The 25,833-nt window shown below is 42.1% G+C and overlaps 1 protein-coding gene across 3 annotated transcripts in view; it reads right to left on the bottom strand.

Annotated features, from left to right (window-relative positions):
- Positions 1-25,833, bottom strand: part of LOC124544875 (calmodulin-like) — a 209,968-nt gene that overhangs the window by 18,484 nt on the left and 165,651 nt on the right. For all 3 annotated transcript variants that reach the window (XM_047123592.1, XM_047123593.1, XM_047123594.1), the window contains 2 exons: positions 22,344-22,584; positions 13,037-13,180 (listed from right to left, as the gene is read on the bottom strand). In XM_047123592.1, coding sequence (XP_046979548.1) covers positions 13,037-13,180; positions 22,344-22,584 — 385 coding nt within the window. The remainder of the gene's footprint in view (positions 1-13,036; positions 13,181-22,343; positions 22,585-25,833) is intronic.

The raw sequence follows: 25,833 nt of genomic DNA, 5'->3' as shown, positions 1-25,833 counted from the left end.
TAAGCAAATATCCCAAGAATAACTTAATCTGCAGGATGCTCCAAAATTATCTTTACGACTTTGATCACATATATTTCAGAAACAGAGATAGCTAGAGAGGTGCAGCTTGCAGAATAATATTCACACACACCTAAAGCTTGCTATCTTGCTTTTTCCCCCCACATTAATCATTGATGGCAAACCCTCCCCCCCTCCCCCCCTCCCCCTCCCTCCAGCAGACAGCACAATGTGTGGAATAGTTGTTAGAGACAAAATCTGACACACAGGTCCAGCAGAACTTCCATACACATTTCGGAAATACACCACCATCATGTCTGACTATCACAAAGTGGTACACAAGGTTCAGTGAATTTGGAAGCACCATTAAGAGGATGAATTCTGGGCATCTGAGCATGAGTGATGCAGGTTTCAGGCATCTCAGCAGTTACAGTTACCATCAAGCATGGTGCACATGGTGCTACACAAGAGACTGAAGCTTGATTTCTAAAAGGTGCAGCTGATGCACGTGCTTCAACCTGATGACAGGCCAAAGTGCAAAACATTTGCAATTGAGATTATGAGCCACTTCAACTATAACCTAGGCTATCTCAAAAAGGTGATCTCCATGGACAAAGCTTGCTTTTAAGTGTCCAGGGAGGTAAACTGAAACAATGTGAGGATTGGGGGTCTGAGATCTCTCACTTTCACATGGAAATTTTGCATGACAGCTATGAGGGTGATTTGAAAAGTTCTCGGAATCACCAAGAGAGGTCAGTTCTAGCACAGCGAGTCATTTACGTGATATACATTGGACGGTTGCCTGCAAACATGTGCATATCAGTGCTCTTGGAAGAGAGCTGTGGTGGCAGTGATGTCACTCTGTTGTTCCCGCATAGTGATTTGTGAAAATGGAAAAAATCAAGATTCAGGCAGTGATTAAGTACTTTGTAAAGAAAGGTATGAAAGTAAAGGACATTCATGCTGATTTCCACATTACACTGGGGAACTCTGCTCTTTCATATTCAAATGTTGCTAAGTGGACAAATGAATTTAAATTTGGTCAAGAGAGCTTTAGATGATGATCAAGAAATACTGCATCTACCTGGTTGCTTTCAGTATGTCATGCGAGAAAATTGCGAGTTGGGTTTCACACAGCTGATGTTTTAGAACTACATGTTGGTTGGCATTGAGGAGGTCATTCTGTTCAAGATACCTCATTATGTTTGAGCTCAGAATATGCTCTAACATATACAGCGAACTGACAGAAGTTTCATGGATCATTTCTGCTACCCTTCTTGTAGATGGGTGTGACCTGTACCTTTTCCCAAGAACTGGGCATGTTTTCTTGTTCGAGGGCTCTACAATAGATTATATTTAGAAGAGGGGATAACTCATCTGCAAATTCAGTATAGAATCTGATAGGGATTCCATCAGGGCCTGGAGTTTTGTTCAATTTTAATGATTTTAGCTGTTTCTCAGTGCTACTGAAACTAATACTTATTTCATTCATCTTTTCAGTGGTACAAGGATTAAATTGGCACAATTCTCCTGGGTTTTCGTTTGTAAAGGAATGTTTGCAAATGAAGTTAAGCATTTCGGCTTTTGCTTTGCCACCCTCAATTTCAGTTCCCTTCTCATTCACTAGGTACTGGCACCACTAACAGCCTTTACATACAACCATAATTTCTTTGGGTTCTGTGAAAGATCGCTTGATAAAATTCTGCTACAGTAGTCACTGAAGGCACCACATATTGCTTTCTTGAAGCCAAATGCATTTCATTCAGCATCTCTCTATCTATAGCTCTATGCTTTGTTTCACACCTTCTATACAGTAATCTCTTGTTTCTTTAGAAGTTTCTTTACAGTGACTGTATATCATGGAGGTTCCCTCCCATTATGAACTGTTCTACTGGGTACATCTCTGCCTAGTGCATGTTCAACTATTCTTTTAAACTTGAGCCAGAGCTCTTTTACATGCTCCTGCCATGTGCTGAAAGTTTCAAGTTTCTCATTGATGTATTACTGTACTGATTTTTTACCTGGTTTACTGAACATATATATCTTTCTGCTTGTTTTAGTTGTTCTTTGTACTTTGGTAATCAGTGTTGCCATAACCACATCATGGTCACTGCTGACAGTTCCAGTGTGGATATCCTCAAGGAGGTCAGGTCTGTTTGTTGCCATTAGATCCAATATAGTTCCATCATGTGTGGGTTCATAACTATGCATTCTAGGCAGTTTTCAGAAAGGCATTTAGTTATTTCACATGATGTCTTATCATGCCCACCACTAACAAAACTGTAATTTTTCCTGTTGATTGTTGGATGATTAAAGTCTCCATCAATGAGTACAGTATGACTGGGGGACTTATCTGCAAGTGAACTGAGGTTTTCTCTAAAGTTTTCAGTTACATTAGGAGACAAGTCTGGCGGGTGATAGAAAGATCCAGTTATCATTTTATGCCCATTCCTGATAATGAGCCTTGCTCAAACAATCTCACATGTAGCTTCAGTTTCTATCTCGCTGGATTTGAGTTTCTTGCCTACTGCAACAAATACGTCCCTCCCCCCCCCCCCCCCCCCCCCCCTCCATTCACAATTTGCCTAGCCTTTCGCTATACACTTAAATTTTCCCCAAAAAGCTCACTGCTATCAGTTTCAGATTTCAACCAGCCTATCTGTAACTAGTATTATGTGAGCTTCGACACTTTTCGTGAGCACCTCAAACTCTGGCACTTTGTTGCAAATGCTTTGGCAGTTTACCAATAGGATTTTAATATTCTCACCTGTGGGAGGCATTGCTTTAGATCTTATGCTGATACTTTTTGGTTTCCTACAGCTATCATTGTCTGGATTGGATGGAGAGTCACCTAATCTCTGCTTGAGGTTCAGGCAGATGCCTGGATGGTTCCTTTGAAAAGGCATGGCTGACTTCCTTCCGCATCCTTCCCTAATCCGATGACCTTGCTGTTTGGTCCCCTCCTTCAAATCAACCAACAATCAGCTACCTGACTAGCAGCCTCTGATGTGTAGTGCACATCTGAGCTAGGGGGACTCTATAGTTTTCATTCCTATGGCATAAGTTTAGGAAGTTGCAGCCTAGCTTGTCACAGAGCCTTCAAAGTCTTTGATCAAGTCCTTCCACTCAACTCAGAACCAGAGGACCAAGATCAGTCCTGGGGAAAATGCTGCAAATTGTGAGCTTCGTTGAAGCTCCATGTGCAAGGATAGTCTTCTCAACCTTCTCTGCCAGTCGCTGAAATGGCCTCGGAGCACAGATAACAGGCATCATTTGTTACTAAATGTGCCACAATCTGCAGTTGGTTGCAATCTGTTCCCTCAATGTCTGCTGGAATAGCCTCTTTAGCATGTTAAATAAGGCCCCCAGGCAAAAGCTCTGAGAGCACCTGGTGTCCTTTCCTGTCCCTTGCTGTCATTTACCTATGGGGCACCGGCATTCGCCGTACATTTGAACTGCCGACGACTAATAGACAACTACCCTTTTCCGTTTGCCTTCTCATGGCACTAGACAAAACAGGTTTCCACAAATAGGTGAAGTGAGTCTCACCCTGTGCAGGACGCCTAGATCTACCACTGACATGCCACTTGCAGTCAAGTGGACGGTTAATGACAGATCCTGTACTTTCTACAGAGGAGACAGGATTCACAGGTGAGGAGAGTACTTGAGTTACCTCTGGTACCGGGACAGGTATCACAGGTAGACAGTTCTCAGGAGCTCCTCCAACACACTGGTTCCCAGCAGCTGCCAATCGTTTCACAGCAGTCTGGGCGATTTTCAGGTGCTTACCATTCAGTTAAAATTGACGATATCAGTACGAGTTTATCGCGGCACTTGCGAAGGTTCGAAATTTCACAATATAACACAATACAAAGGTGTGTTGATACAAGCAATGAAAGATTACGCAGAAGCTGCGTGAACAGTAAAATATGTGAATCTAGAACTTTAAATCACCACATGGTCTTGTACACGCGGTCTGACGAAAAGGAAAGTTAGTAAGTCGGCTTTTATATATAAATAAACATGTGTATTGCACAGACTTATCACTTAGCTGATTTTGTGCACACTGCTACACTGGCATGCCGAAGAAGAACACTGCAGCGTAAGTTCGTCTCAATCAAAATCGCTAAAATGTGCATCTTCTGCCTGTTGCACCTTACATCACAAGCTACGCAAGTGAAGGTGCTTCTTCTTTTTTTTTTTTTTTTTTTTGGCTATCGTTGACAACAACTGGAAAACAGTCAATACAGATTGATGTCATTTGATTTCATTCATTCTGGACTTATCTCCCAGGGCAGTGAAGTAAACAGCATATTTAGTGGAAGCAAGCAATATGGATACTGTGTAATTTTTAAGGATCTTAGTATTCTTATGCTCGCTTTCCAGTACATTTATTCCTTAATGGTTTTTGTTACTGATAATGAACGTAAGTTTGTGATGTACACAGTCAAAATAAAAGACACAGAAATAATCTTCATGTAGACCTGGCCCCCTTGTCTAGCATTTAGAACATATTTATATACTATGGCGCAAAGGTATTGAGCAAGTTCCCATCTAAAATAAAACAAGAAATTGAGAATTCCAACACTAGAAGAAAATTAAACACATACCTCACTAGCCTCTTTTTCTACAAATTAGAATTAAAGATTAGGTATTTCTGTTGGTACAGGGCTCATAGCAACGCTCAATGTGAAACCACATGGCAAGAAGTAAAATACTGTAAACGTGGCTCAATATTTACAGATGTAGGTAATTATTTTCTCTGAAAAATACATGAACCATTTTACACTAATGTGACCGACTGTAAAAAGCTTGAATAACCACCTGTTGCAGTGTGGACTTGCAGGAAGAGTCAGTGAGGTTCTGGAACTGTGCCGACTCCAGTTCCATGACCAGCTGCACTAGCCTTCACGGCTGAGGATCCATAGTGTGAAAAGCCTTATAGAGATGGTCCCACAGATTCCCAGCAAATTTAAATCTAGGGGTTTAAGGTCCAGGGAAGTCATCCTGGTGTTTTCTGAATCATGCAACTACAGTGCGAGCTATGTGATGTGTTGAATTGTCCTGCTGGGAGATGTCATTGTGCCATGGAAAAACAAACAGCATGTAGGGGTGGACATGGTCCCCATGGATAGATGCAGGCTTGTGTTGATCCATTGTGCCTTCCAGAATGAAGATATCGCCCAGGGACTGCTAGAAAAATATTTTCCAGACCATAACACTTCCTTCTCTGGCCTGGAACCGTCTGATGATAGTTGCAGGGCCATATGTGCCAAAATCCATCTGTCCATTTGAGCATGAAAGATGATTCATCTGAAAAGACCACTTGCATTACTGATGTAAAAGTTGCAGCATTTATCGTTAATGGACAGCAGCCAGCATGGGTGCATGGAGCAGGCACTTGCTGTGGAGTCCCATTCTCACCAATGTTCACTGAACAGTCATTAAGGAGACACTGCTGGTACCCCTAGGATCATCTGGGTGGTCAGTTGCACAACAGTTACACATCTATTCACAATATCTGAAGTCATCATTCACCCCCGTCATCTATGTCCTGTGGTGCATCACAATCGCCTCAGTGCCAGTTTTGATTAGCACTGTTTTGCCATACATGGTAGACTTTAACCACAGTGAGACATGAACAGTTTACAAGCTTAGCTCTTTTGGAAATACTTCCACCTTGGTCTAAAAGCCAATGGCCATACCTGACAAATCACTCTATTGTTGCCTTATGACTACTGCCGTTTTCCGCATCCCCCAGATGTGCTTTATATACTCTCCTCTGTTAGTGCTGCCACGTACCATCTTTGAGTGGTTATTGCATGTTGACATCAAACATATACAGAGGCCATATAAATGTGACTGGACCATGTACCTATCTAATGAAATGATGTGGAGATACCAATTGGAAATAAACAGTAGCCAGTTAGCATAACTTATGAGGCAGCAGTTTCTTTCAAAGTACCAGCTTTTTCTGTTGTTTACTAGCTGAAATTTAGGTGACATAAGCATGAATTGCAGTACTAAGCAGTATAGTGATAGATTGTCATCAATATAGCGTATAGATTAAATATCTACAATTTCTTTGTATTTTGTTAATGTATATCTTTATTCATTCCATGTATCTTGATGGGTATTCAGAATATGAGGATTGAATGAATTTCTCCCAACGGCCCCCTTGCCACGAGCCTGATGACGCACATGTAAGAGTAATGGTATTTGAATTCATTTCTTCATTCCTCTAGTTTGTCCTAATGGTGGTCTCAGACACTCACACACAAGATTCAATAACAGACTGGAATCTTGTATTCAGGCTCACCTGGAAATGAGTGGCTTCCTCAGTTTTTCCCAAATTTTCGTTCACCCTTCCAGTAACTGATTTTACATGTTCATTCATTAGCAACAATCTAAAGTCATGTGTTGGGCTGGGAATTGAGCCTGGTGACTAGCCTACCTCTCATTCATAACCTGCAAACCATTGTGAAGTGCATGGCATGGGGTTTCTTCCCGTCCCACTTACAGGGTGACAATTATGTCGGTAATCTTGGTATTACTCTAATCTGGTCATTATGTACTGTTGTAACCTGCAATGTGAACTGTCAGACGCCAACTGGAATATGAGTTAGTGAGCCCTCTGGTCAGCAGCGGCCTGGATACATGCTGTCGAGAGGGTGTTAGCGGCCTGTTGCTTGTCAGTTTGTCTTTGACCTCTCTCATGATAGGTGCGCTTGATCCAGCTCCTACTGCCAATCTTCGCACTGCATCTTTACCGACCGGTATACTGGTGACAGCCCAAGTAGCTTATGTATATTTCATGAAATTACTTAAAGTGGACTGATAAATTAATTGATCTATTCAGAACGGAATAATTGTGGAAGAACAGGAACTCCACTTGAGGCACTGGAGACAATGCTGTGTTAATCGATCCAGGGGTTAATCGACCCAGGGTTATCCTCTTCCAGTAGCCTAATCTGGATGTTGTATAGAGGGGGAATGTACTCAGCATACCTCACGAACGTTTGGAGCCTTCCCCTCACTCATCTCAGATAGCTGACTGCACGTACTTCCAAGGCATTTCACCTACACAAAATCCCTAGTACGCATGGTGTCGATGCTTTGAGTGCTTGGATAATAATACTTGGATAATATTACTTCCACTTTGCGTGCTGAGGTAAACATTAGTACATACAGAATATCCCTGCCCACCTGGTAAACGCATTCTGCAAGCTGTTATATCCAGGGTCACAATTATTGAACTATATAAAAAAAACATAAATTAGTTACAAACTACGGAGTGCACACACTTTATTCAACATGTAAACGGCACTACATGTATATTTAGCTTATGACATCTTGGATACGCCTGCCATCATTAGCGATGATGTGGTGCAGACGAATAGCGAAATTCTGCATGACCCACTGAAGTGAACATCGATGCTGTAGATGACTTCCTGAGTGGCGGTTTTCAGCTCAGAAATGGTTTTGGGGTTGAAACTTCCTGGCAGAATAAAACTGTGTGCCAGACCGAGACTCGAACTCGGGACCTTTGCCTTTCACGGTCAAGTGCTCTAGCATCTGAGCTACCCAAGCACGACTCACGACCCGTCCTCATAGCTCCTATTCCACCAGTACCTCGTCTCCTACCTTCCAAACTCCACAGAAGCTCTTCTGCGAACGTTGCAGGACTAGCGCTCCTGGAAGAAAGGATATTGCGAAGACATGGCTTAGCCATAGCCTGGGAGATGTTTCCAGAATGAAATTTTCACTCTGTTGCGGAGTGTGTGCTGATATGAAATTTCCTGGCTGATTAAAACTGTGTGCCGGACCGAGATTCGAACTCGGGACCTTTGCCTCTTGCGGGCAAGTGCTCTCTACCATCTGAGCTACCCAAGCACGACTCACGATCCGTCCTCACAGCTCCAATTCCGACAGTTTTGGGGATTGCTGTACACCTTTAGTATAGCCCCACAAAAAGGAATTGTATATGTTCAGATATGGAGAATATGGCGGGCAATCGAGGCCCATGCCAGTGGCCTCTGGGTACCCCAGAGCCAGAATGCGGTCCCCAAAGTGATGCTCCAGGATATCAAACACTCTCCTGCTTCAAAGGGTTGAGCTCTGTCTTGGCCAAACCACATCTTGTCGAAATCAGGATCACTTTGAGTGGGGATGGAATAATCTTCCAAAACCTTCACATACCATTCAGTAGTCACCATGCACTCAAGGAATCACCGATTATTCCGTGACTGGACACTGCGCCCCACACAGTCATCATCTGAGGGTGAAGAGATTTCTCGATCGCGAAATGAGGGTTTTCAGTTCCCCAAATGCGCCAATTGTACTTATTGACGAACCCATCCAAATGAAAATGGGTTTCGTCGCTAAAACGAACCATGCATGCTCGTACGAATTCCCATTATGCCCCGCAGCAAACCGTGCAGTTTGGACGTCCTAATGCAAACTGTTCAGAAGTTATGACGGTTTTATTTCATAAGTTCAGTAATTGTCACCTTGTGGGTATGGAGTTCTGCAAGAAATACTAACCCTCCATGATATTACGTTCCAAAGTTAGACATTAGTTTATAATAAATTTTTCCTTGTCGGAAATGCTGATTGGAGTATGTATACCATCGAAGTGAACAGTTATCCGTTTCACCATCTACTTGCCCTGGCTATCACATTTACCTGTAGTTGTAGGACTGATACAGCCATTTGCGCTATCCGGAGGTAACTACTGAACACTGCACGTTATATAATTTTCAATAGAGACACGTTATCACTGGTAAAAGTATCTTGAATGTGCGTCAGTGAAATCTGATAGGAGTAGCATTTCGTTTTAAAGTTATAAAACACTTGTTGTGGTCATATACGACTTACGGAGAGAGCAGCAGTGCTCTGTATAATCAACACGGACTCAATAAGCATCACTTCTGAAAAAGTGCTATTGGATCAAGTCCCATACTTAGATGCTAAAGCCACGGTAAAACATTCAGTACACTTCTGCACTGCTATACGCAGTAAATAACACATTTACTTTCGGGATATCGTATTAGGTATGAGTCTGAAGCGCGCAGCAAGGAAGTGTGACAAGACTGTTACTTGACGATGTCGGTTGCTCTTCGAGGGTGCTCGCAGAGACTGCAGTTTGAACACGATTAGATCGCCTCTTTTAGAAAATCGTCAAGAAATGCAGGATGACCTGCTGACCATCAACGCTTGGTGCTGAGACCGGCGTGACGACAATACACAGCAATTGGTTAAAAGACCCACCATTGTTTGATTTCTGGCTGAACTCAGTCTCAACCGTGGGTCTCCGCAGTAATTTAAATTGTCATTTTTTATATAAATGAGTGCGTCAGTTTCAAGACGTATCACAGTACAAGAACAAAATTTTATAGGTTATAACATAACACTTATTGTATCCCAGAGAATTGATGATGCTGTAGTATATGTTGAATAACTCTTTACTTCAGATTCCAAGAGGGGGGGGGGGGGGGGGCGCATGTACCTCTCCCTGCGGACTCCTATGGTCATAGCCCTCAAATTTTTTTAGGAGTATGTATGCGGAACGATCATATAAAATTAAATGTGGTGAAGGTAAATGCCAAACTGAAATACAGAGGAAGAGTACCATGGAACTGCAGTGTATCCATGAAAGGGTTGTTCGGAAAATTTTTATTCTCAGCTGAGCATTTGAATATTACAAGATTCAGAGAAGAACAAACAATTCAGAACTATTTTATCATATATATTACCTAGAAATCAGCTCAAAATACTTAACGAAGTCTGAAGGGTTACCTGCAAAAAGTGTACCTATTTCAGATAAAAGCTTACTGTTTAAATTGCGAGAGAGTACGATCAAGACAAGACAGACATTATTTCTCCCAAACGCATCGTATGTAATATCGTACCCATAGCTACCTACATGATTTCTCCAGGAATAAAACAGTAGTGCTGCTCCGAAACATTGGAAGAATAGTATCTCTCCCTCGGTCGGCACCACACTCGTTGACGGTAATCATCCAGTGTAGTGCAGAACCTCAATTTATCACTAAATACAATGCCATGCCATTCATTAGCAGTCCTTGCTTCCTGGGCTACAACAAGCGGAACAACAGTATTGCAGGCATACTATTCACAGTTCCACTCACTAGTCCGATATGGCATCGTTTTCTGGCAATACTCAACTCACAGTGTAAAGATTTTTAGAATGCAAAAAAAGCTCTAAGAACAATTTGTGGCCTTAAAAAGATGGCGTCCTGTAAATCCCATTTTACTGAGCTTGTTGTTCTAAATGTTTCAAGTTTATTCATTTATGAAACTATCTTGTTCACTAGGGACTGCTTCCTGAAAACAGAACAGAACAAAAATGCACACAACTGTAGTACCAGAGGGAAATCAAATATACATCAAAAATATCACAGAACAACCACCTATCAGAGGAACATAATTAACATTGGCGTAATACTACACAATAAGATACCAGAGGAAATAAAGAATGCTACTCATCCAATATTTAAAGCTAAGCTAAAGGCATTTCTAATAAAGCACTGTTTCTATTCTTTCAGAGAATTTCTGAATACTTAACAAAATTAACTGTAATAGGTACCTATTTTTAGTTTGCCTACTGTTTTGCTAATACTATGTATTATTGTAACTTATCTTCGACCTGTCCAATATCAATAGTACAGTTTGTGCTGTATGATAAAACTGGACCAATAAAAATCAAATCAAATCAAATATTCCCTCTGTTTATCAGATCAATTTCACTTCCAAATATCCCACAAATCTGGATACTACACGATTCCATCAGCTGGCCAACTGGAGACCCACATTGAGGCCTCTTTGAAATTCTGTCAGGTACTGATAATGCTGCCTCACACGAATACATGGCATCATTTTTTTATGTTACTGTTGTTGACAGACTGTGGGACTTTCTTATGAATGTAATGCAAGTATGTGCTGAAATATTCGATGATGTTTTCATTTCCATCTGATTAGGAAACGAAGGATAAAATAAGTATTGGTTAGGCAGGAGCCTAAGAGGACAGCTTAACCATTTCAGACCCACCGGCTACAGTTGTGTACATAAAATTTTACTGTCTATTCTATTGTATGGAACTGGGGACCTAGAAACGAGTGAGAGGCTTCGTCCCCGCCGTAGCCCGCAGCAGCACACAACCCCACAACAGGCTACAGCAGTCCACTCACCACACCCCCTCCCCACACCGAACCCAGGGTTATTGTGACTATAAATGTAAGAACCTTCAACATCGCAGTGCTTCAGCAATCGTTGGTTAATATATTAAAAAACTAAAAACCCACCTCGAGTGCGAAAAAAGCACCTAGTGTTAAGCGTTAACCCAGGTTTCGGCGTAGATAACTGCACCTTCTTCAGAACAACAATAAAACCCACAAGTGCCTAAGAAGACCTTTGTCAATGATTAGAACACTATAGCTATACATTTATAAACGAAAAAGAAAAGGAAAACACAAACAGTACATATGTACAAAGTCAAAACCACTACTTAATGGTGTACGCTCCACCTCACACCGGCCTATGTTCGATGGGCCATGACCCGCCATAAACTGCAGCTACAAAACGGTCGCTCACTTACAAGCCTGACCTGCTCATCAAAATGTCTTTGCTGCTCATTTTACTCGCAGCAATTAGATGAGATTCATAACTACACCCTCTGGAACTGGTAAGTACGGTATTCTAGAAAAGAGGTCAGACATTTGTGACAAGAAAGAATATGATTATCATTGTTGGTTTTTTTCATTCGCAGCAGCGTCGTCTTTGGTTTATTAATTCGAATTAAGTCACGAAATCGAAGAAACCCATTCCTGATGAAGCACGCTTTTATATGCGGATATCATCGAACGGTGCAGAAGATACTTATAATTCTGTTACATGAATAAGAAAGTCGCAGAATGTGCTACAAACGCGAAGATGGAAAAAAAAGCGCACTTCCTTCGACTCACCCACTGCGCGTCTTACGGCATGACTACAGTGATAGGTTACAGTTTCGAAAATTACCTCCTAAGGACTTTTACAGTTGATGTGTCCCTAACTCACATATAATTATAACAAATCGTGATAAATTTTAATTGTCCTGAAACAGTGTACTGACATAACATGCAAGTTACAATATGGAAACAACGAAATAAGACGAATCCTCTCAAAATTAACGTGGAACGTCATGTGACCGATTTCAGACGAACGCCAGTCGAAGTCCTTATTTAAGTCACATGTGCGAAATTGTTAGATATGTAATTACGGAATTTCTTTTGGAAACCGTGCCTAAAGTTTGAGCAGTGTATAACTGTACGCACAAAAGCAATAAAACTACGAATGTATTTCATTTAATGTGCGCACTGTTTAAAAATATTATCTGTTGGTGGTTTTGTTCATTAGCGTCATACACCAGCACGGAAATAACTTTCATATGTTTAACTTTAGGTGAATTCATTATTTTAGGCTAGGTTTCATAATTTCCTTACTCACTATCATGTACTCATGTTTTGACTTCCGAAAACGTGGCGGACGATGGTTCAAATTGCTTCACTCTCATCGCATTGTTGCCTCCTTATGGTATTCTATCTCTTTGGTAAAAATACTGCAGCTAAACGCGATCGCTGGGCTGGCATAACAACAGAGAAATCAACGAATCCGATTGCAGCTGATTTCAGTATTGGTATTGTATTTACTTTGTACATTATAGTAGTAATGGCCTCATTCAAAACGCGGAAGAGTATAAGAATCTGTACTCATTGAATTAACTTAGGATGCATGCGAGATACGATCTTCGATGATCTAACTCGCAGTCTGACGAATGGTAGGTTCGTCATCATAGATACGTTCTGCTGCTTGAATAACAAGGTTTTCACACATTAAGATGGTCGTACCACTGCAATGCGTTTTCGCCCGCATGCGTCATCACCAGCTTGAGAGGAAAGAGGCATAGGGTGGACATACCTTTAGGGCGAACAAAGAAAGTAGCGAACGCTGTGCAACGTGCAGCAGAGAGAGACATACCGTCAATGTCGACCTCGTGCAGCATCTGCTGGAGCTCCTCCTCGCGCGCGAACTGTCCCAGGCTGCGCATGACACGGCCCAGCTCGTCCTGCGTGATGCTCCCGTCTCCGTCCTTGTCGAACAGCCGGAAAGCCTCACGGAACTCTGCGGGCAGAAGACCACAAAGGCTGCACATCCAGGTGGCGCAATAGCTGCGGTGGCGAGGGGAAGCCGCTAGCAGGAAAGGGCGAGGCGCGGACACGGATGTTTGCCAATGCGAAATGCTGCTTCTTTAGCGGCGAGAGCACAATGGAGATGTGTGGTTTAAAATTAGCTGAAAACCCGGAATTTCCGTCTCGATAATGCTGAAGCCACAGCATTGTGAGTAATTACGGTTGACGTGGGGAAATACTACAGTGCGTCAGAGAAGTCCCCGTACCTCCAGCCAAAACTCGGCGCTGTAACAAATATAGTTTGGAGGTGGAGGGGGACGGGGTCTTGGCGCTCGGTTCCTATTTGAGTTAAGAACATCGCGTGATAATTTTTTGGTTTAGCCAGGACCAGGGGCCATTTGTTTTACCTTTCGACCGTCTGTCTTACTGTAGCTATATTGTATATTAAGCAACGTTCTGACGACGAACCGGAGCCGACGCCTACGCGGATGGTGCGAATCGATTAATTTCTTTCGCAAAATATGTTAATTGGACTGAAATTAATGCTCAGGTAATGACACCATTTGCATATGCACCACTCGGATTTTACGTGCAAATACGTGCAAAAAACACTTTTTCTGGGAGCTTTTTGAAGCGAATCACTTCTGTATTTTGAACTTGTACGAATGGGTTCAAACTTTGCGCTAAGGTAGATAAATGGATAAACGCAAGAGGATTTTTTTTTCATCCGATAATCTTTATCTGTTGTTGATATACGATGGTTTAAAGCGAAGGTAAATGTAGCACGTAAAATCATTATTACGTGAATTGAATGCGCGGAAAAGATTTAAAGTGATTCAGATAAATGAAAGAAACATTCTTATGATAAAACTGAATGCTCTGTTTCAAAAACTTAGCTTCGTTTGAATTTTAAGTGCAAAAAAATATGTTTTGTAAGTTTTTTTACGCGCATCGCTGATACGTTTCAAACTTGTGTGAATTGGTTCAAATTTCGTAAGAATGTAGACAAATACATTTAATTAATGGTCGTCCTTGTGTTTTGTGAAAACTTTATCCGCTGCCATGATATAGGCAACATGGTTGGAAAGACAATAAAAAAATCCTATACCAGATCAGTCGTCCCCCGAATCAACAAAAATCTACATCGGTTGCCAAGCTATGGCGGTCTAATGTCAAAATTACGGTAAAGTCGGAAAGAAGAAGGAAAAATTCTCCTATCAAGGCACAAAAAAAGCGAAGACAGAGTTAGGGATTTACAAGACGGAAACTAGATTTTCTACTTATCTGACAGCTTCAAAGACAAGTAAATCAAAACGTCTTGCCCTATTTGTGCTTTTTTGCGAGTTAATACTACTTGCCCATCCTATTGAGCTTTCTTAGCTGCAAGTTGTTGGCACACCGACATATTGCAATTTGTAGGCTGAAGCCCTGATCCTGTGGGCAAAATCCAGAAGATTCGCCAGCTGTAGTAAACAATATATACTATCACATGGCTGAAGACCATAGATGTAATAACTAAATCATTTTTTCTGTGGTGATAAAATTTCTGGGGATGGATTTATTCCTGGGAGGGGGGTTCCATCACGTATCATGTTAATTTACTTTAGACGATGCATTATAGTACATGATATAGGTACCAGTACCAATATGAATGTGTCAATATGTTTTGATCTGGATGTCTTTGAAGCTGTCAAATGAGTCGAAAAATTACCTTCTTTTGCACCCCGAACTTTGCCCAGGACATATTCGCCTCTTTTGTTCTATGATAGGGACAGTTTTCATTCTAGTATTGCATATTATATTATTTACGAGAGACATCCAATAATTGAAGAGACAAACTGCTGTAGAAATGAAACATCTTGTAGGAGGAGTTCCGTACTTTCACGTCTTTAGGTTGACGCTACTGACAGATAATTTTTTTTTGTTTATGACCTCGATATTGAAATTAACTAAACTGAGATCTAGAGTTGGCACATCAAAATATTAGTTTGGCAAGATGGATGGCAAGTTGATATTTAGTGCGACTGTGGATATGACTAGACTGTTTATCATAAAACGATTCAGTGCCGACTGTATCCTGCCTCCTGTACTGAAGATGAACTTCATCAGGGTGCAGAAAATGCATTTGAAGTGACCATGATTTGGGCAAAAGTAATAAACTCATAATTGTGTTAATATGTACGTTTCCGATACGAGAAATAAATAAATTAATTAATTGCATTTAACGATAGCATGTCCGCATGAAGGTTCCACGTTGATTCAACAACGTGCAATGATCCGTATTTTGCTTTCTGAAGGTGAGAAACCGGCTGATATCTTTTCTGGGACGATTTTATAGTATGGTGAAAGTCGTACGAACAGCGGAAATTTTGATAAGTGTATAGAGCAGTTCAAAAACGGTTGAAGCTCGGTGGCCGACCAGTTGAAGAGTCGCTTGAAATCCGCACTGACGATATTATTTGTGTAGATTGACGTATTAGGGTTGAACATTTAGCAAAAACAGTTGCAGTAAGTGTTGGCACAGTTCATAGCGTTATCAGTAACAAGCTCAATTACAGTAAAACAAGTACAAGACGGTAAGAGTCAGAATGTGCACAAACCATAAAGAACGCTGCGAAAGGGAAGATGACCCTTTTCTGAATAAGATTTTAACGTGTGATGGAACTTGGGTTCACCATTTCGATCCAAAGTTCAGAAACAAAGAGGAGGTCAAATAATTTGTGGGAAAGTGACAACAAGACAAAGGTTCTTTGCACCAGGTATAAAAACGCTATTTCACTATAGGGACAAGTGTTTAATATTGCTAGGGATCATGTTCAGAAGTGGTAAAAGTCTCATTTTGTAAAAATGCAGTTTTTTCTTCATTGTTTCCTTAATTATTGACTTTCCCTCGCTCGCTGTGTTTCTGTTTCCCGTCCTCTGTCCATGTTTCTTGTCGGCTTCGTGTCTTCGTCTTCATCTTGATTGCCTTTTTGGTTGCCCATATTTCTTTCATCTTCCGGCTGTGATCTTGCTTGCGTTATTCGGTCCGTTTTACGCCTGTTCATTTGTCACAGTGTATCTCATGTAGTCTACTTTTCTTAATGATGTTTCTGAATTTTATTCTGTCGTTTTTGTGTCTGCTGTTATGTTGAGTTGGTTCAGGTCTTTTTTTTTACCTCTGCCACCCATTTGTTGTTTCTAGTGGTTAGACAGTCAATGATCTGTTTGGTCAGTCTGTGTGATGGCATTCTGTGTAGGTGTCCGTAGAATTGTAGTCTGAGTTTTCTGATTATTTCTGTGATTGTCTCCGTATGTTTGTATAGTTCCTCTGTAGGTTTCTTGATCCATATTCCATTGTTGTTAGTTGCGCCAAATATTTTCCTAAGTATTTTGCGTTCTACTTTTTCTAGTTGTCTGATACGTGTATGCCCTAGGATTAGTGTGGTCTCTGCTGCATATAGTGCCTCGGGGAGCCCCACCGTGTCGCAGTGGCTTAATTTGGCTTTTTGTAAGATAGACTTCTTGTTGTAATGGTTCCACACTACTTTGTATGCCTTGTCCAGTTTAGTTTTTCTTTCTTCGTTTGAGTCTCTGTTATGTCCGCTCATCTGTAGCGTTTCACCGAGGTATTTGAAGTTGCCGCTTTGTAAATCGTGCCGTACTTTGTGTTCAGAGATGAGAGTTCCTTTGTGCTCATAAACTGTGTCTTTTCGTAAGAGATCTGTAGTCCAGTTTTGGAAGCGATTTCGTGTAGTTTTTCAATAGAATATTTTGTTTTGTTTATACCTTTCGTGACAATCGTCAAATCGTCTGAAAAAGCCAGGCATTTAATCTGTAGGTTTCGTAAGATTATCCCGTGTTGTGATGTCTCCCATTCTTTTATTAACTTATCTAACACTAGATTGAAAAGGAGAGATGAGAGGCCATCGCCTTGTCGGACACCTGTGCGAATTTCAAAGGGCTCTGATAGTTCTCCACAGAACTTTACTTTGGTGGTCGTGTTAGTCAATGTTTGCTCGATGATAGTCCGTGTTTTGTTGTCTACTTTGTATTCTGCTAGAATTTTGAAGAGAGTTTTCCGGTCGATAAAGTCGTATGCCTTTTTAAAGTCGACAAAGGTAATGATCATGTTCCGTTTGTGTTGTAAAATCATTTTCAGGTTCCAAATTTGTTCCGTACAAGACACCCCTTTACGGAAGCCTGCTTGGTATTCCCCAATTAAGTGGTCGGTCTGGTATTCTAGTCTGTTTAGTAAAGCTTCAGAGAGGATCTTGTATGTGACCGGTAGTAGGGATATTCCTCTGTAGTTGTTCAGGTCAGTCTTGTCACCTTTTTTGTGTAGTGGGAGTATCAGGGCAGTTTTCCAGCCGTCAGGAATTTTCATGGTCTTCCAGATATCTTCCAAGATCTTGTGGATGTCTCTGGTGAGTTCTGGGTCTTGTAACTTCCGGATTTCCGCGATGATGCCGTCTTCTTCTGGTGCTCTACGATTCTTGAGTGACTTGATTATTTCTTTAATCTCTTCTAGAGTTGAGGTTCACTATCTGGATTGTACGTGCTTGTTTCTGTCATCATTTCTTCCATAGGGGGGTCCATGTTGAGGAGTTTTTAAAAGTACGTTGCCAGAATGACATAACTGTTTTTGGTATTGGTTTCCAAGGTTCCATCCCGTCTTATGAAGCACAAGTTGGGTGGTTGATATCCAGTCATATTTTCTCTGAACTTTCTTTAGAAGTTTCTTGTATTGCTCTTCGTGAAGTCCGACTCGATCTCAGTCAGTCGCCGTTTATCATACTGTCGTGTTTCACTGCGAATGATTTTCCTTGATTGTTTCTGTGTTTTCAGGAAGTTCATCCAATTCTCTTGGGATTTATGGCTACTAAATTTTTTCCATGCACTGATTCGTTGGTCAATAGCTTGGTCACATGTGTGGTTCCACCAGCGGTGTTTCCTTGTGCGTTGTGCTTGTGCTAGTTTCCTGGCCTCTCGGATTCTTCCTGAAAGTTGTGTCTAGTCTGTCGTTTCCTCCATTTTAATTTTGTCTAATATTTGTGTCTGGTTTAAAGCAAGGTATTCTGGATCTGGTCCAACAATTTTGTTCTTATGGAGCTTTTTAGTTATTTGCGTAAGGCACGACCGTGATATATATATATATATATATATATATATATATATATATATATATATATATATATATATATATATATATATATATATAAAAGAGCTGAGATATTGACCGCATTTCCAACGTGTCCGGTTCGTGTACCGTTAAAAATGGTCCAAACAGGTATTGAGATGACATCCTGCCCCTCAACGTAACATGGAGTGGGGGTTTCTTTTCAATTCTTGCACATATGGGATTTTTTCTTAGACGATAAAATCATATTTGAACTCTGTTATCTGCTACATATCGCTTTGGGGATTCCGTTCAGATTCTTTCTTCTCAGTTGCTCCTTCTGGCTCGCTCAGTGTGTGTCCAAACAGGTATCGAGACGACATCCATCCCCTTAACGTAACATGGAGTGGGGTTTCCTTTTCAATTCTTGCACATATGGGATTTTTTCGTAGACGATAAAATCAAATTTGAACTCTGTTATCTGCTATATATCGCTTTGGGGATTCCGTTCAGATTCATTCTTCTCAGTTGCTCCTTCTGGTTCGCTCAGTGTGTGTCAATCAGTTTCCACTTTTTTCTCACACATATGTTATTTTATACATATCTGGAATGTTTTCCTCATATTCTAGCCACCAAATATTATAATGTTCTGGAGACACCTATTTATGAAACTTTCTATCAATGATGATGCATTTTTGTCTACTTTTCAACTTACCAATTGTCTCAACCTCCCTGTGTGCCTCAATGTTCTTACATTCCAGAATCCAATATGGGTTTTCCTTTTCAAACCAAAGGTCATCATATCCTTTGGATCCATCCAGTTATTTCTCCCTTTAGTTTCTGTGATTTTAATGTTTTGGAGTTACGGGTTATTGGCCCACAGACCCAGAGTGTTCTGGTGGGGCTGCCACCTCATGGTCTGGACACCTTCCAAGATTTGACGTCAGGATCCTACCGCTTAGATAGATGGTCTTCACTCTTGAGTATCCACCTTCCACAGTAAGGGCTATGTGCATCAGCGTTGTCCTGGGCCACATTGTGGTGCTACATTAGGGCTCTGTTCCTGCTGCCACACAATCACAGAATGAAAAGATAATATCACAGGGCACTGTGTGTCACTGTTTTTCTGGGTTCTCTGTGGAGCAGTGCTCAGCTCAGGAGACCCTAACAATAGCTAAACAACTGCTGGTTAAGGCCTTCACTTCGTTGTAACACATGAATACCTTGTCCACACAGACAGTGTTTCATTGAGGTAGCGTGTCCTAAGGGCGTATGCAAAAACTGCTTATTGGCAGCCTGACTGGTCGGCCGATACCCCCCCTCCCCGCCACCCCTCCTACCCGAACTGAGCAGGTTGCTCACCCACCTGCAATATATATAAATGACATAGTAGATAGTGTCGGAAGTTCCATGCGGCTTTTCGCGGATGGCCGGCCGCGGTGGCCGTGCGGTTCTAGGCGCTCAGTCCGGAACCGCGTGACTGCTACGGTCGCAGGTTCGAATCCTGCCTCGGGCATGGATGTGTGTGATGTCCTTAGGTTAGTTAGGTTTAAGTAGTTCTAAGTTCTAGGGGACTGATGACCACAGATGTTAAGTCCCATAGTGCTCAGAGCCATTTGAACCATTTTTTTCGTGGATGATGCTGTAGTATACAGACAAGTTGCAGCATTAGAAAATTGCAGCGAAATGCAGCAAGACCTGCAGCGGATAGGCACTTGGTGCAGGGAGTGGCAACTGACCCTTAACGTAGACAAATGTGATGTATTGCGAATACGCAGAAAGAAGGATCCTTTATTGTATGATTATATGATAGCGGAACAAACACTGGTAGCAGTTACTTCTGTAAAACATCTGGAAGTATGCGTACGGAACGATTTGAAGTGGAATGATCATATAAAATTAATTGTTGGTAAGGCGGGTGCCAGGTTGTGATTCATTGGGAGAGTCCTTAGAAAATGTAGTCCATCAACAAAGGAGGTGTCTTACAAAACACTCATTCGACCTATACTTGAGTATTGCTCATCAGTGTGGAATCCGTAGCAGATCGGGTTGACAGAGGAGATAGGGAAGATTCAAAGAAGAGCGGCTCGTTTCGTCACAGGGTTATTTGGTAAGCGTGATAGCGTTACGGAGATGTTTAGCAAACTCAAGTGGGAGACTCTGCAAGAGAGGCGCTCTGCATCGAGGTGTAGCTTGCTGTCCAGATTTCGAGAGGGTGCGTTTCTGGATGAGGTATATTGCTTCCCCCTACTTATACCTTCCCGAGGAGATCACGAATGTAAAATTAGAGAGATTTGAGCGCGCACGGAGGCTTTCCGTCAGTCGTTCTTCCCGCGAACCATACGCGACTGGAACAGGAAAGGGAGGCAATGTCAGTGGCACGTATAGTGCCCTCCGCCACACACCGTTGGGTGGCTTGCGAAGTGTAAATAATAATGATAATAATGACGTGTAGCTAGGGCCTCCCGTTGGTTAGACCGTTCGCCTGGTGCAGGTCTTTCGAGCTGACGCCACTTCGGCGACCTGCGCGTCGATGGGGATGAAATGATGATGATTAGAACAACACAACACCCAGTCCCTGAGCGGAGGAAATCTCCGACCCATCCGGGAATCGAACCCGGGCCCTTAGGATTGACATTGCGTCACGCTGTCCATTTCTTTTTTTTTTTTTTTTTTTTAAGGGCCTCCCATTTCCCCTTCTAGCCCTTCCATTCGCTCTCCTTCATGCGCCTTCTTTGGAGAGTTTCAATGCCCCACTTTATTTTTTTTTTTAGTGGGTTATGAAACTGAATTGCATGACAATGTTAGAAAATTGTAATCCGAATAGATTACCGTGAAAATAAAAATAACTCTCTCTATAATACTATTGACTGCATAAACGGAACGCAAAATATTCTTCCATTAGAATTTAAACAAAAATGAGAAAGAAGCAAAAGTAAAAAATTAAGAGAGGAAATTAAACTTCTTCAGTGATGCACGTCTTATGCATGAGAATAGTTTTTCCTTACTATTCTTGTGCTGTGGCATGGCTCCTGTTACTTTTTGGGAAAACATGCTTTCGGTCGATTTCATATTATTTAGGTATTAACCGTTGCCTTGTTTCTGAAACAAAATTTGCATCATATTCCCGAACTTCTTTTTATGGTCTTTGTTCCGGTATATTTTGAAGTATTCGTCTTTCAGATATTCTCGATATTCTTGTAGATTGTCATTGCCTTTGTTGTTGACAACATAATTGACAAAATTTCCGAATAGCCACAAGATGACATTGTTTTTTTGTGGTGGAAAGGAAATTTCTTCTGGGAAGAGTATACCGTGTAGTGTGATTTCTCTTCCATCGGTCCGTTTGAGAAAAGCAACTTGCAATACAATGTCATTCCAAATAGTCTTGAATCCATTACAGATGAAGCGATGCTTTAAGGAGTCCAAATTGTGACATTTCTGGCACACATTTGTTGCATGTAGTCCTACTGAATACAGTTTTTCATTGGTACTAATAATGTTGTTGACAACTCTGTACCATGAGGCTTGCACTTCCGTATCAGTGTTTTGTTATTTATATTAGTCCATATTTTTTCCCAGTTTTTGTTGGGATACTTCAGCTCCATTTCATTTTTGTTGTCGCGTGATTGTAACTTATCTACTATATATTTACTTGTCCTCTTATTTTTGTCTGTTAAAATGCATGTCAAGCAGCTTAATTCTACATAAAAATCCTTAATATGCTTTAGGCAGTAATTTATGTTGTGAACATCTACTGGCGGCGGGCGCGGAGTATAAATGTAGATGTAGATGTAGATGTGAGTCCACTGTGGCCGCATGGTGGACCTTACATGTCGCCACTGACAAATGTGGGATGCTATGTAACATTCGGTTCTAGCAGGTAGAGGTCAGTTAGCAAACTGATGCACCCAGATCACAGACCAAGCTGCTATAAAAACGACCACACAAAGGCGAACAGATCGGGGCAGTCCCGATCGGCAGGTCGCCCAGCTGGTTGACCTGTGTACGGTGTTATTCCTATAACAAGTTCTCATTAGGGCAGAGTGGTGCATACCTTTCATCTGCGACCTGGTGACCCCGCGGTGTGCGGCGGCGGGAGCGGCCTGCGTGCTGAAGGCGGCGTCGGGGGAGGTGCGCACAGGCACCCCCACCCCCACCCCAGAGGAGGCCGTGCCCGCGCCAACCCCCACTCCACCGGTGACGCTGCCGCTGCTGCTGCTGTGGCTGGAGCCGGTCAGCTGGTGGTGCTGCTGCTGCCCCTGGCTGGCCACCCCGGTGCCGGCGGTCTGGCGCGTCTGCGGGACACAACAGCAGGACGACTGCTCACAGCGACTCCAGAGCCCGCATCAGGCACGCGGCACAGAGCACAGAGCACAGAAGAACGCCAGGGGACAGGGTAGGGGACAGGTGTCGTGGGGACAGGGCACTATGGAAAAGAGGTGTGGAACTGTGACAGGATAATGATTTATACAGGGTGTTACAAAAAGGTACGGCCAAACTTTCAGGAAACATTCCTCACACACAACGAAAGAAAATATGTTATGTGGACATGTGTCCGGAAACGCTTAATTTCCATGTTAGAGCTCATTTTAGTTTCGTCAGTATGTACTGTACTTCCCCGATTCACCGCCAGTTGGCCCAATGGAAGGAAGGTAATGTTGACTTCGGTGCTTGTGTTGACATGCGACTCATTGCTCTACAGTACTAGCTAGCATCAAGCACATCAGTACGTAGCATCAACAGGTTAGTGTTCATCACGAACGTGGTTTTGCAGTCAGTGCAATGTTTACAAATGCGGAGTTGGCAGATGCCCATTTGATGTATGGATAGCACGGGGCAATAGCCGTGGCGCGGTACTTTTGTATCGAGACAGATTTCCAGAACGAAGGTGTCCCGACAGGAAGACGTTCGAAGCAATTGATCGGCGTCTTAGGGAGCACGGAACATTCCAAACTATGACTCGCGACTGGGGAAGACCTAGAACGACGAGGACACCTGCAATGGACGAGGCAATTCTTCGTGCAGTTGACGATAACCCTAATGTTAGCGTCAGAGAAGTTGCTGCTGTACAAGGTAACGTTGACCACGTCACTGTATGGAGAGTGCTACGGGAGAACCAGTTGTTTCCATACCATGTACAGCGTGTGCAGGCACTATTAGCAGCTGATTGGCCTCCACGGGTACACTTCTGCGAATGGTTCATCCAACAATGTGTCAATCCTCATTTCAGTGCAAGTGTTCTCTTTACGGATGAGGCTTCATTCCAACGTGATCAAATTGCAAATTTTCACAATCAACATGTGTGGGCTGACTAGAATCCGCATGCAATTGTGCAATCACGTCATCAACACAGATTTTCTGTGAACGTTTGGGCAGGAATTGTTGGTGATGTCTTGATTGGGCCCCATGTTCTTCCATCTACTCTCAATGGAGCACGTTATCATGATTTCATACGGGATACTCTACCTGTGCTGCTAGAACATGTGCCTTTACAAGTAAGACACAACATGTGTTTCACGCACGATGGAGCTCCTGCACATTTCAGTCGAAGTGTTTGTACGCTTCTCAACAACAGATCCGGTGACCGATGGATTGGTAGAGGCGGACCAATTCCATGGCCTCCACACTCTCCTGACCTCAACCCTCTTGACTTTCATTTATGAGAGCATTTGAAAGCTCTTGTCTACGCAACTCCGGTACCAAATGTAGAGACTGTTCGTGCTCGTATTGTGGACGGCTGTGAAACAGTACGCCATTCTCCAGGGCTGCATCAGCGCACCAGGGATTCCATGCGACGGAGGGTGGATGCATGTATCCTCGCTAACGGAGGACATTTTGAACATTTCCTGTAAAAAAGTGAAGTCACGATGGTACGTTCTGTTGCTGTGTGTTTCCATTCCATGATTAATGTGATTTGAAGAGAAGTAAGAAAATGAGCTCTAACATGGAAAGTAAGCGTTTCCGGACACATGTCCCCATAACATGTTTTCTTCCTTTGTATGTGAGGAATGTTTCCTGAAAGTTTGGCCGTACCTTTTTGTAACACCCTATATTCTGACCTCAAATATTCCAACATGCAATTATAGTACCTCGGTCAAATGTTAAATCAGAAAACGCATCGAAGCCATCTGTCCACACAGTCTGTGACCATAATAGGATTAAAATGGAGGATCGCACAGAAAAGGCCCAAATACTAAACGCCTTTTCCAAAACTGTTTCACAGAGGAAGATCGCACTGTAGTGACTCCTTTAAATCATCGAAAGAATGACAAAATGGCAGATATCGAAATAATGACCAAGGAATAGAAAATCAGCTGAAATCGCTCAAGGGAGGAAGCGCCACTGAAACTGACGAGGTTCGTTCGATTTTGCAAACAGTATAGGAAGGAACCGCTTTACTGGCAGCAATGTACTGTAAATCAATGGAAGAGTGAAGCATTCCCTTTTTTTCATTTTGAATCATCACTCTTCTCAATTATTCAAAAACAACCTTAATCGCATTTATTATTATTATACCGCCAACCGGTTTCAACCCGACGTAGGGGTCATTTTCTGGGCGACCTCATCATACAACAGCTAAAATTACATAAATTTAAAATATGTTACCCATTGTTCGACTGCTGGTGGTGTCACTCCTGTCTACATAACGGCAGGAAAGTATGCGAGACTAACTCTTCGTATGGGCTTAAATAGTGTGCTGAGATCACGTGACTAGACGGCAAGACCCCCAGCGGCAGTTTATTATACGTAATTACTAGTCACCTTGGTTTAACATAAATTTAAGTGACAGTAAATAACAGAAAACGGAACCATTCCGTTCAAAAATAGTTACAATTATAGTGTTAATTATAAAATAATAACAAATGTTCCGTAGTCAACTCGTAAAATTCGTAAAAGTATATTACGTTATGTGCCATAATGTAAAGTAAAACAATTTGCGACACACAAAAATTGGTGTCGTCTTGTAATATAATATATCTATTCGTACATTTACGTCGAAAACATTTGAGTCAATTTACTAAACGGCTAATATGGAAGAACTACAACGCCCTCCACTCCTTGCGGTGAGGACGCCGTTGCCATGGATTATAAAGCGTATATCAGGCGCCATCTAGTCTGTGTAGCGAGGACGCCGTCGTTGTGGTAGCAGTCTTCTGACTGGTTTGATGCAGCCCGCCACGAATTTCTCATGTAGCAAATTTTTCATCTCAGGGCAGCACTTGCAACCTATGTCCTCAATTATCTACTGGATCTATTCCACTCTGTCTTTCTTTCCAGGTTTTACCCTCTACAGCTCCCTCCATTACCACAGAAGTTATTCCATGATATCTTAACGGATGTCCCATCATCTTGCCAGTGTTTTCCATACGTTCCTTTCCTCTCAGATTCTACCCAAAACCACCTCATTCCTTACGTTATCCGTCCACCTAATTTTTAACATCCGTCTATAGCACCCCATCTGAAATGCTTGGATTCTCTTGGGTTCTGGTTTTCTCACAGTCTACGTTTCTTTACCATACAATGCTGTACATTCTCAGAAACTT

The sequence above is a fragment of the Schistocerca americana genome, chromosome 8 (genome assembly GCF_021461395.2).
Source record: "Schistocerca americana isolate TAMUIC-IGC-003095 chromosome 8, iqSchAmer2.1, whole genome shotgun sequence".
Lineage (NCBI taxonomy): Eukaryota > Metazoa > Arthropoda > Insecta > Orthoptera > Acrididae > Schistocerca > Schistocerca americana.
Note: the sequence above shows the minus strand (reverse complement) of the source record. Positions and strands in the feature narration are given on the sequence as shown.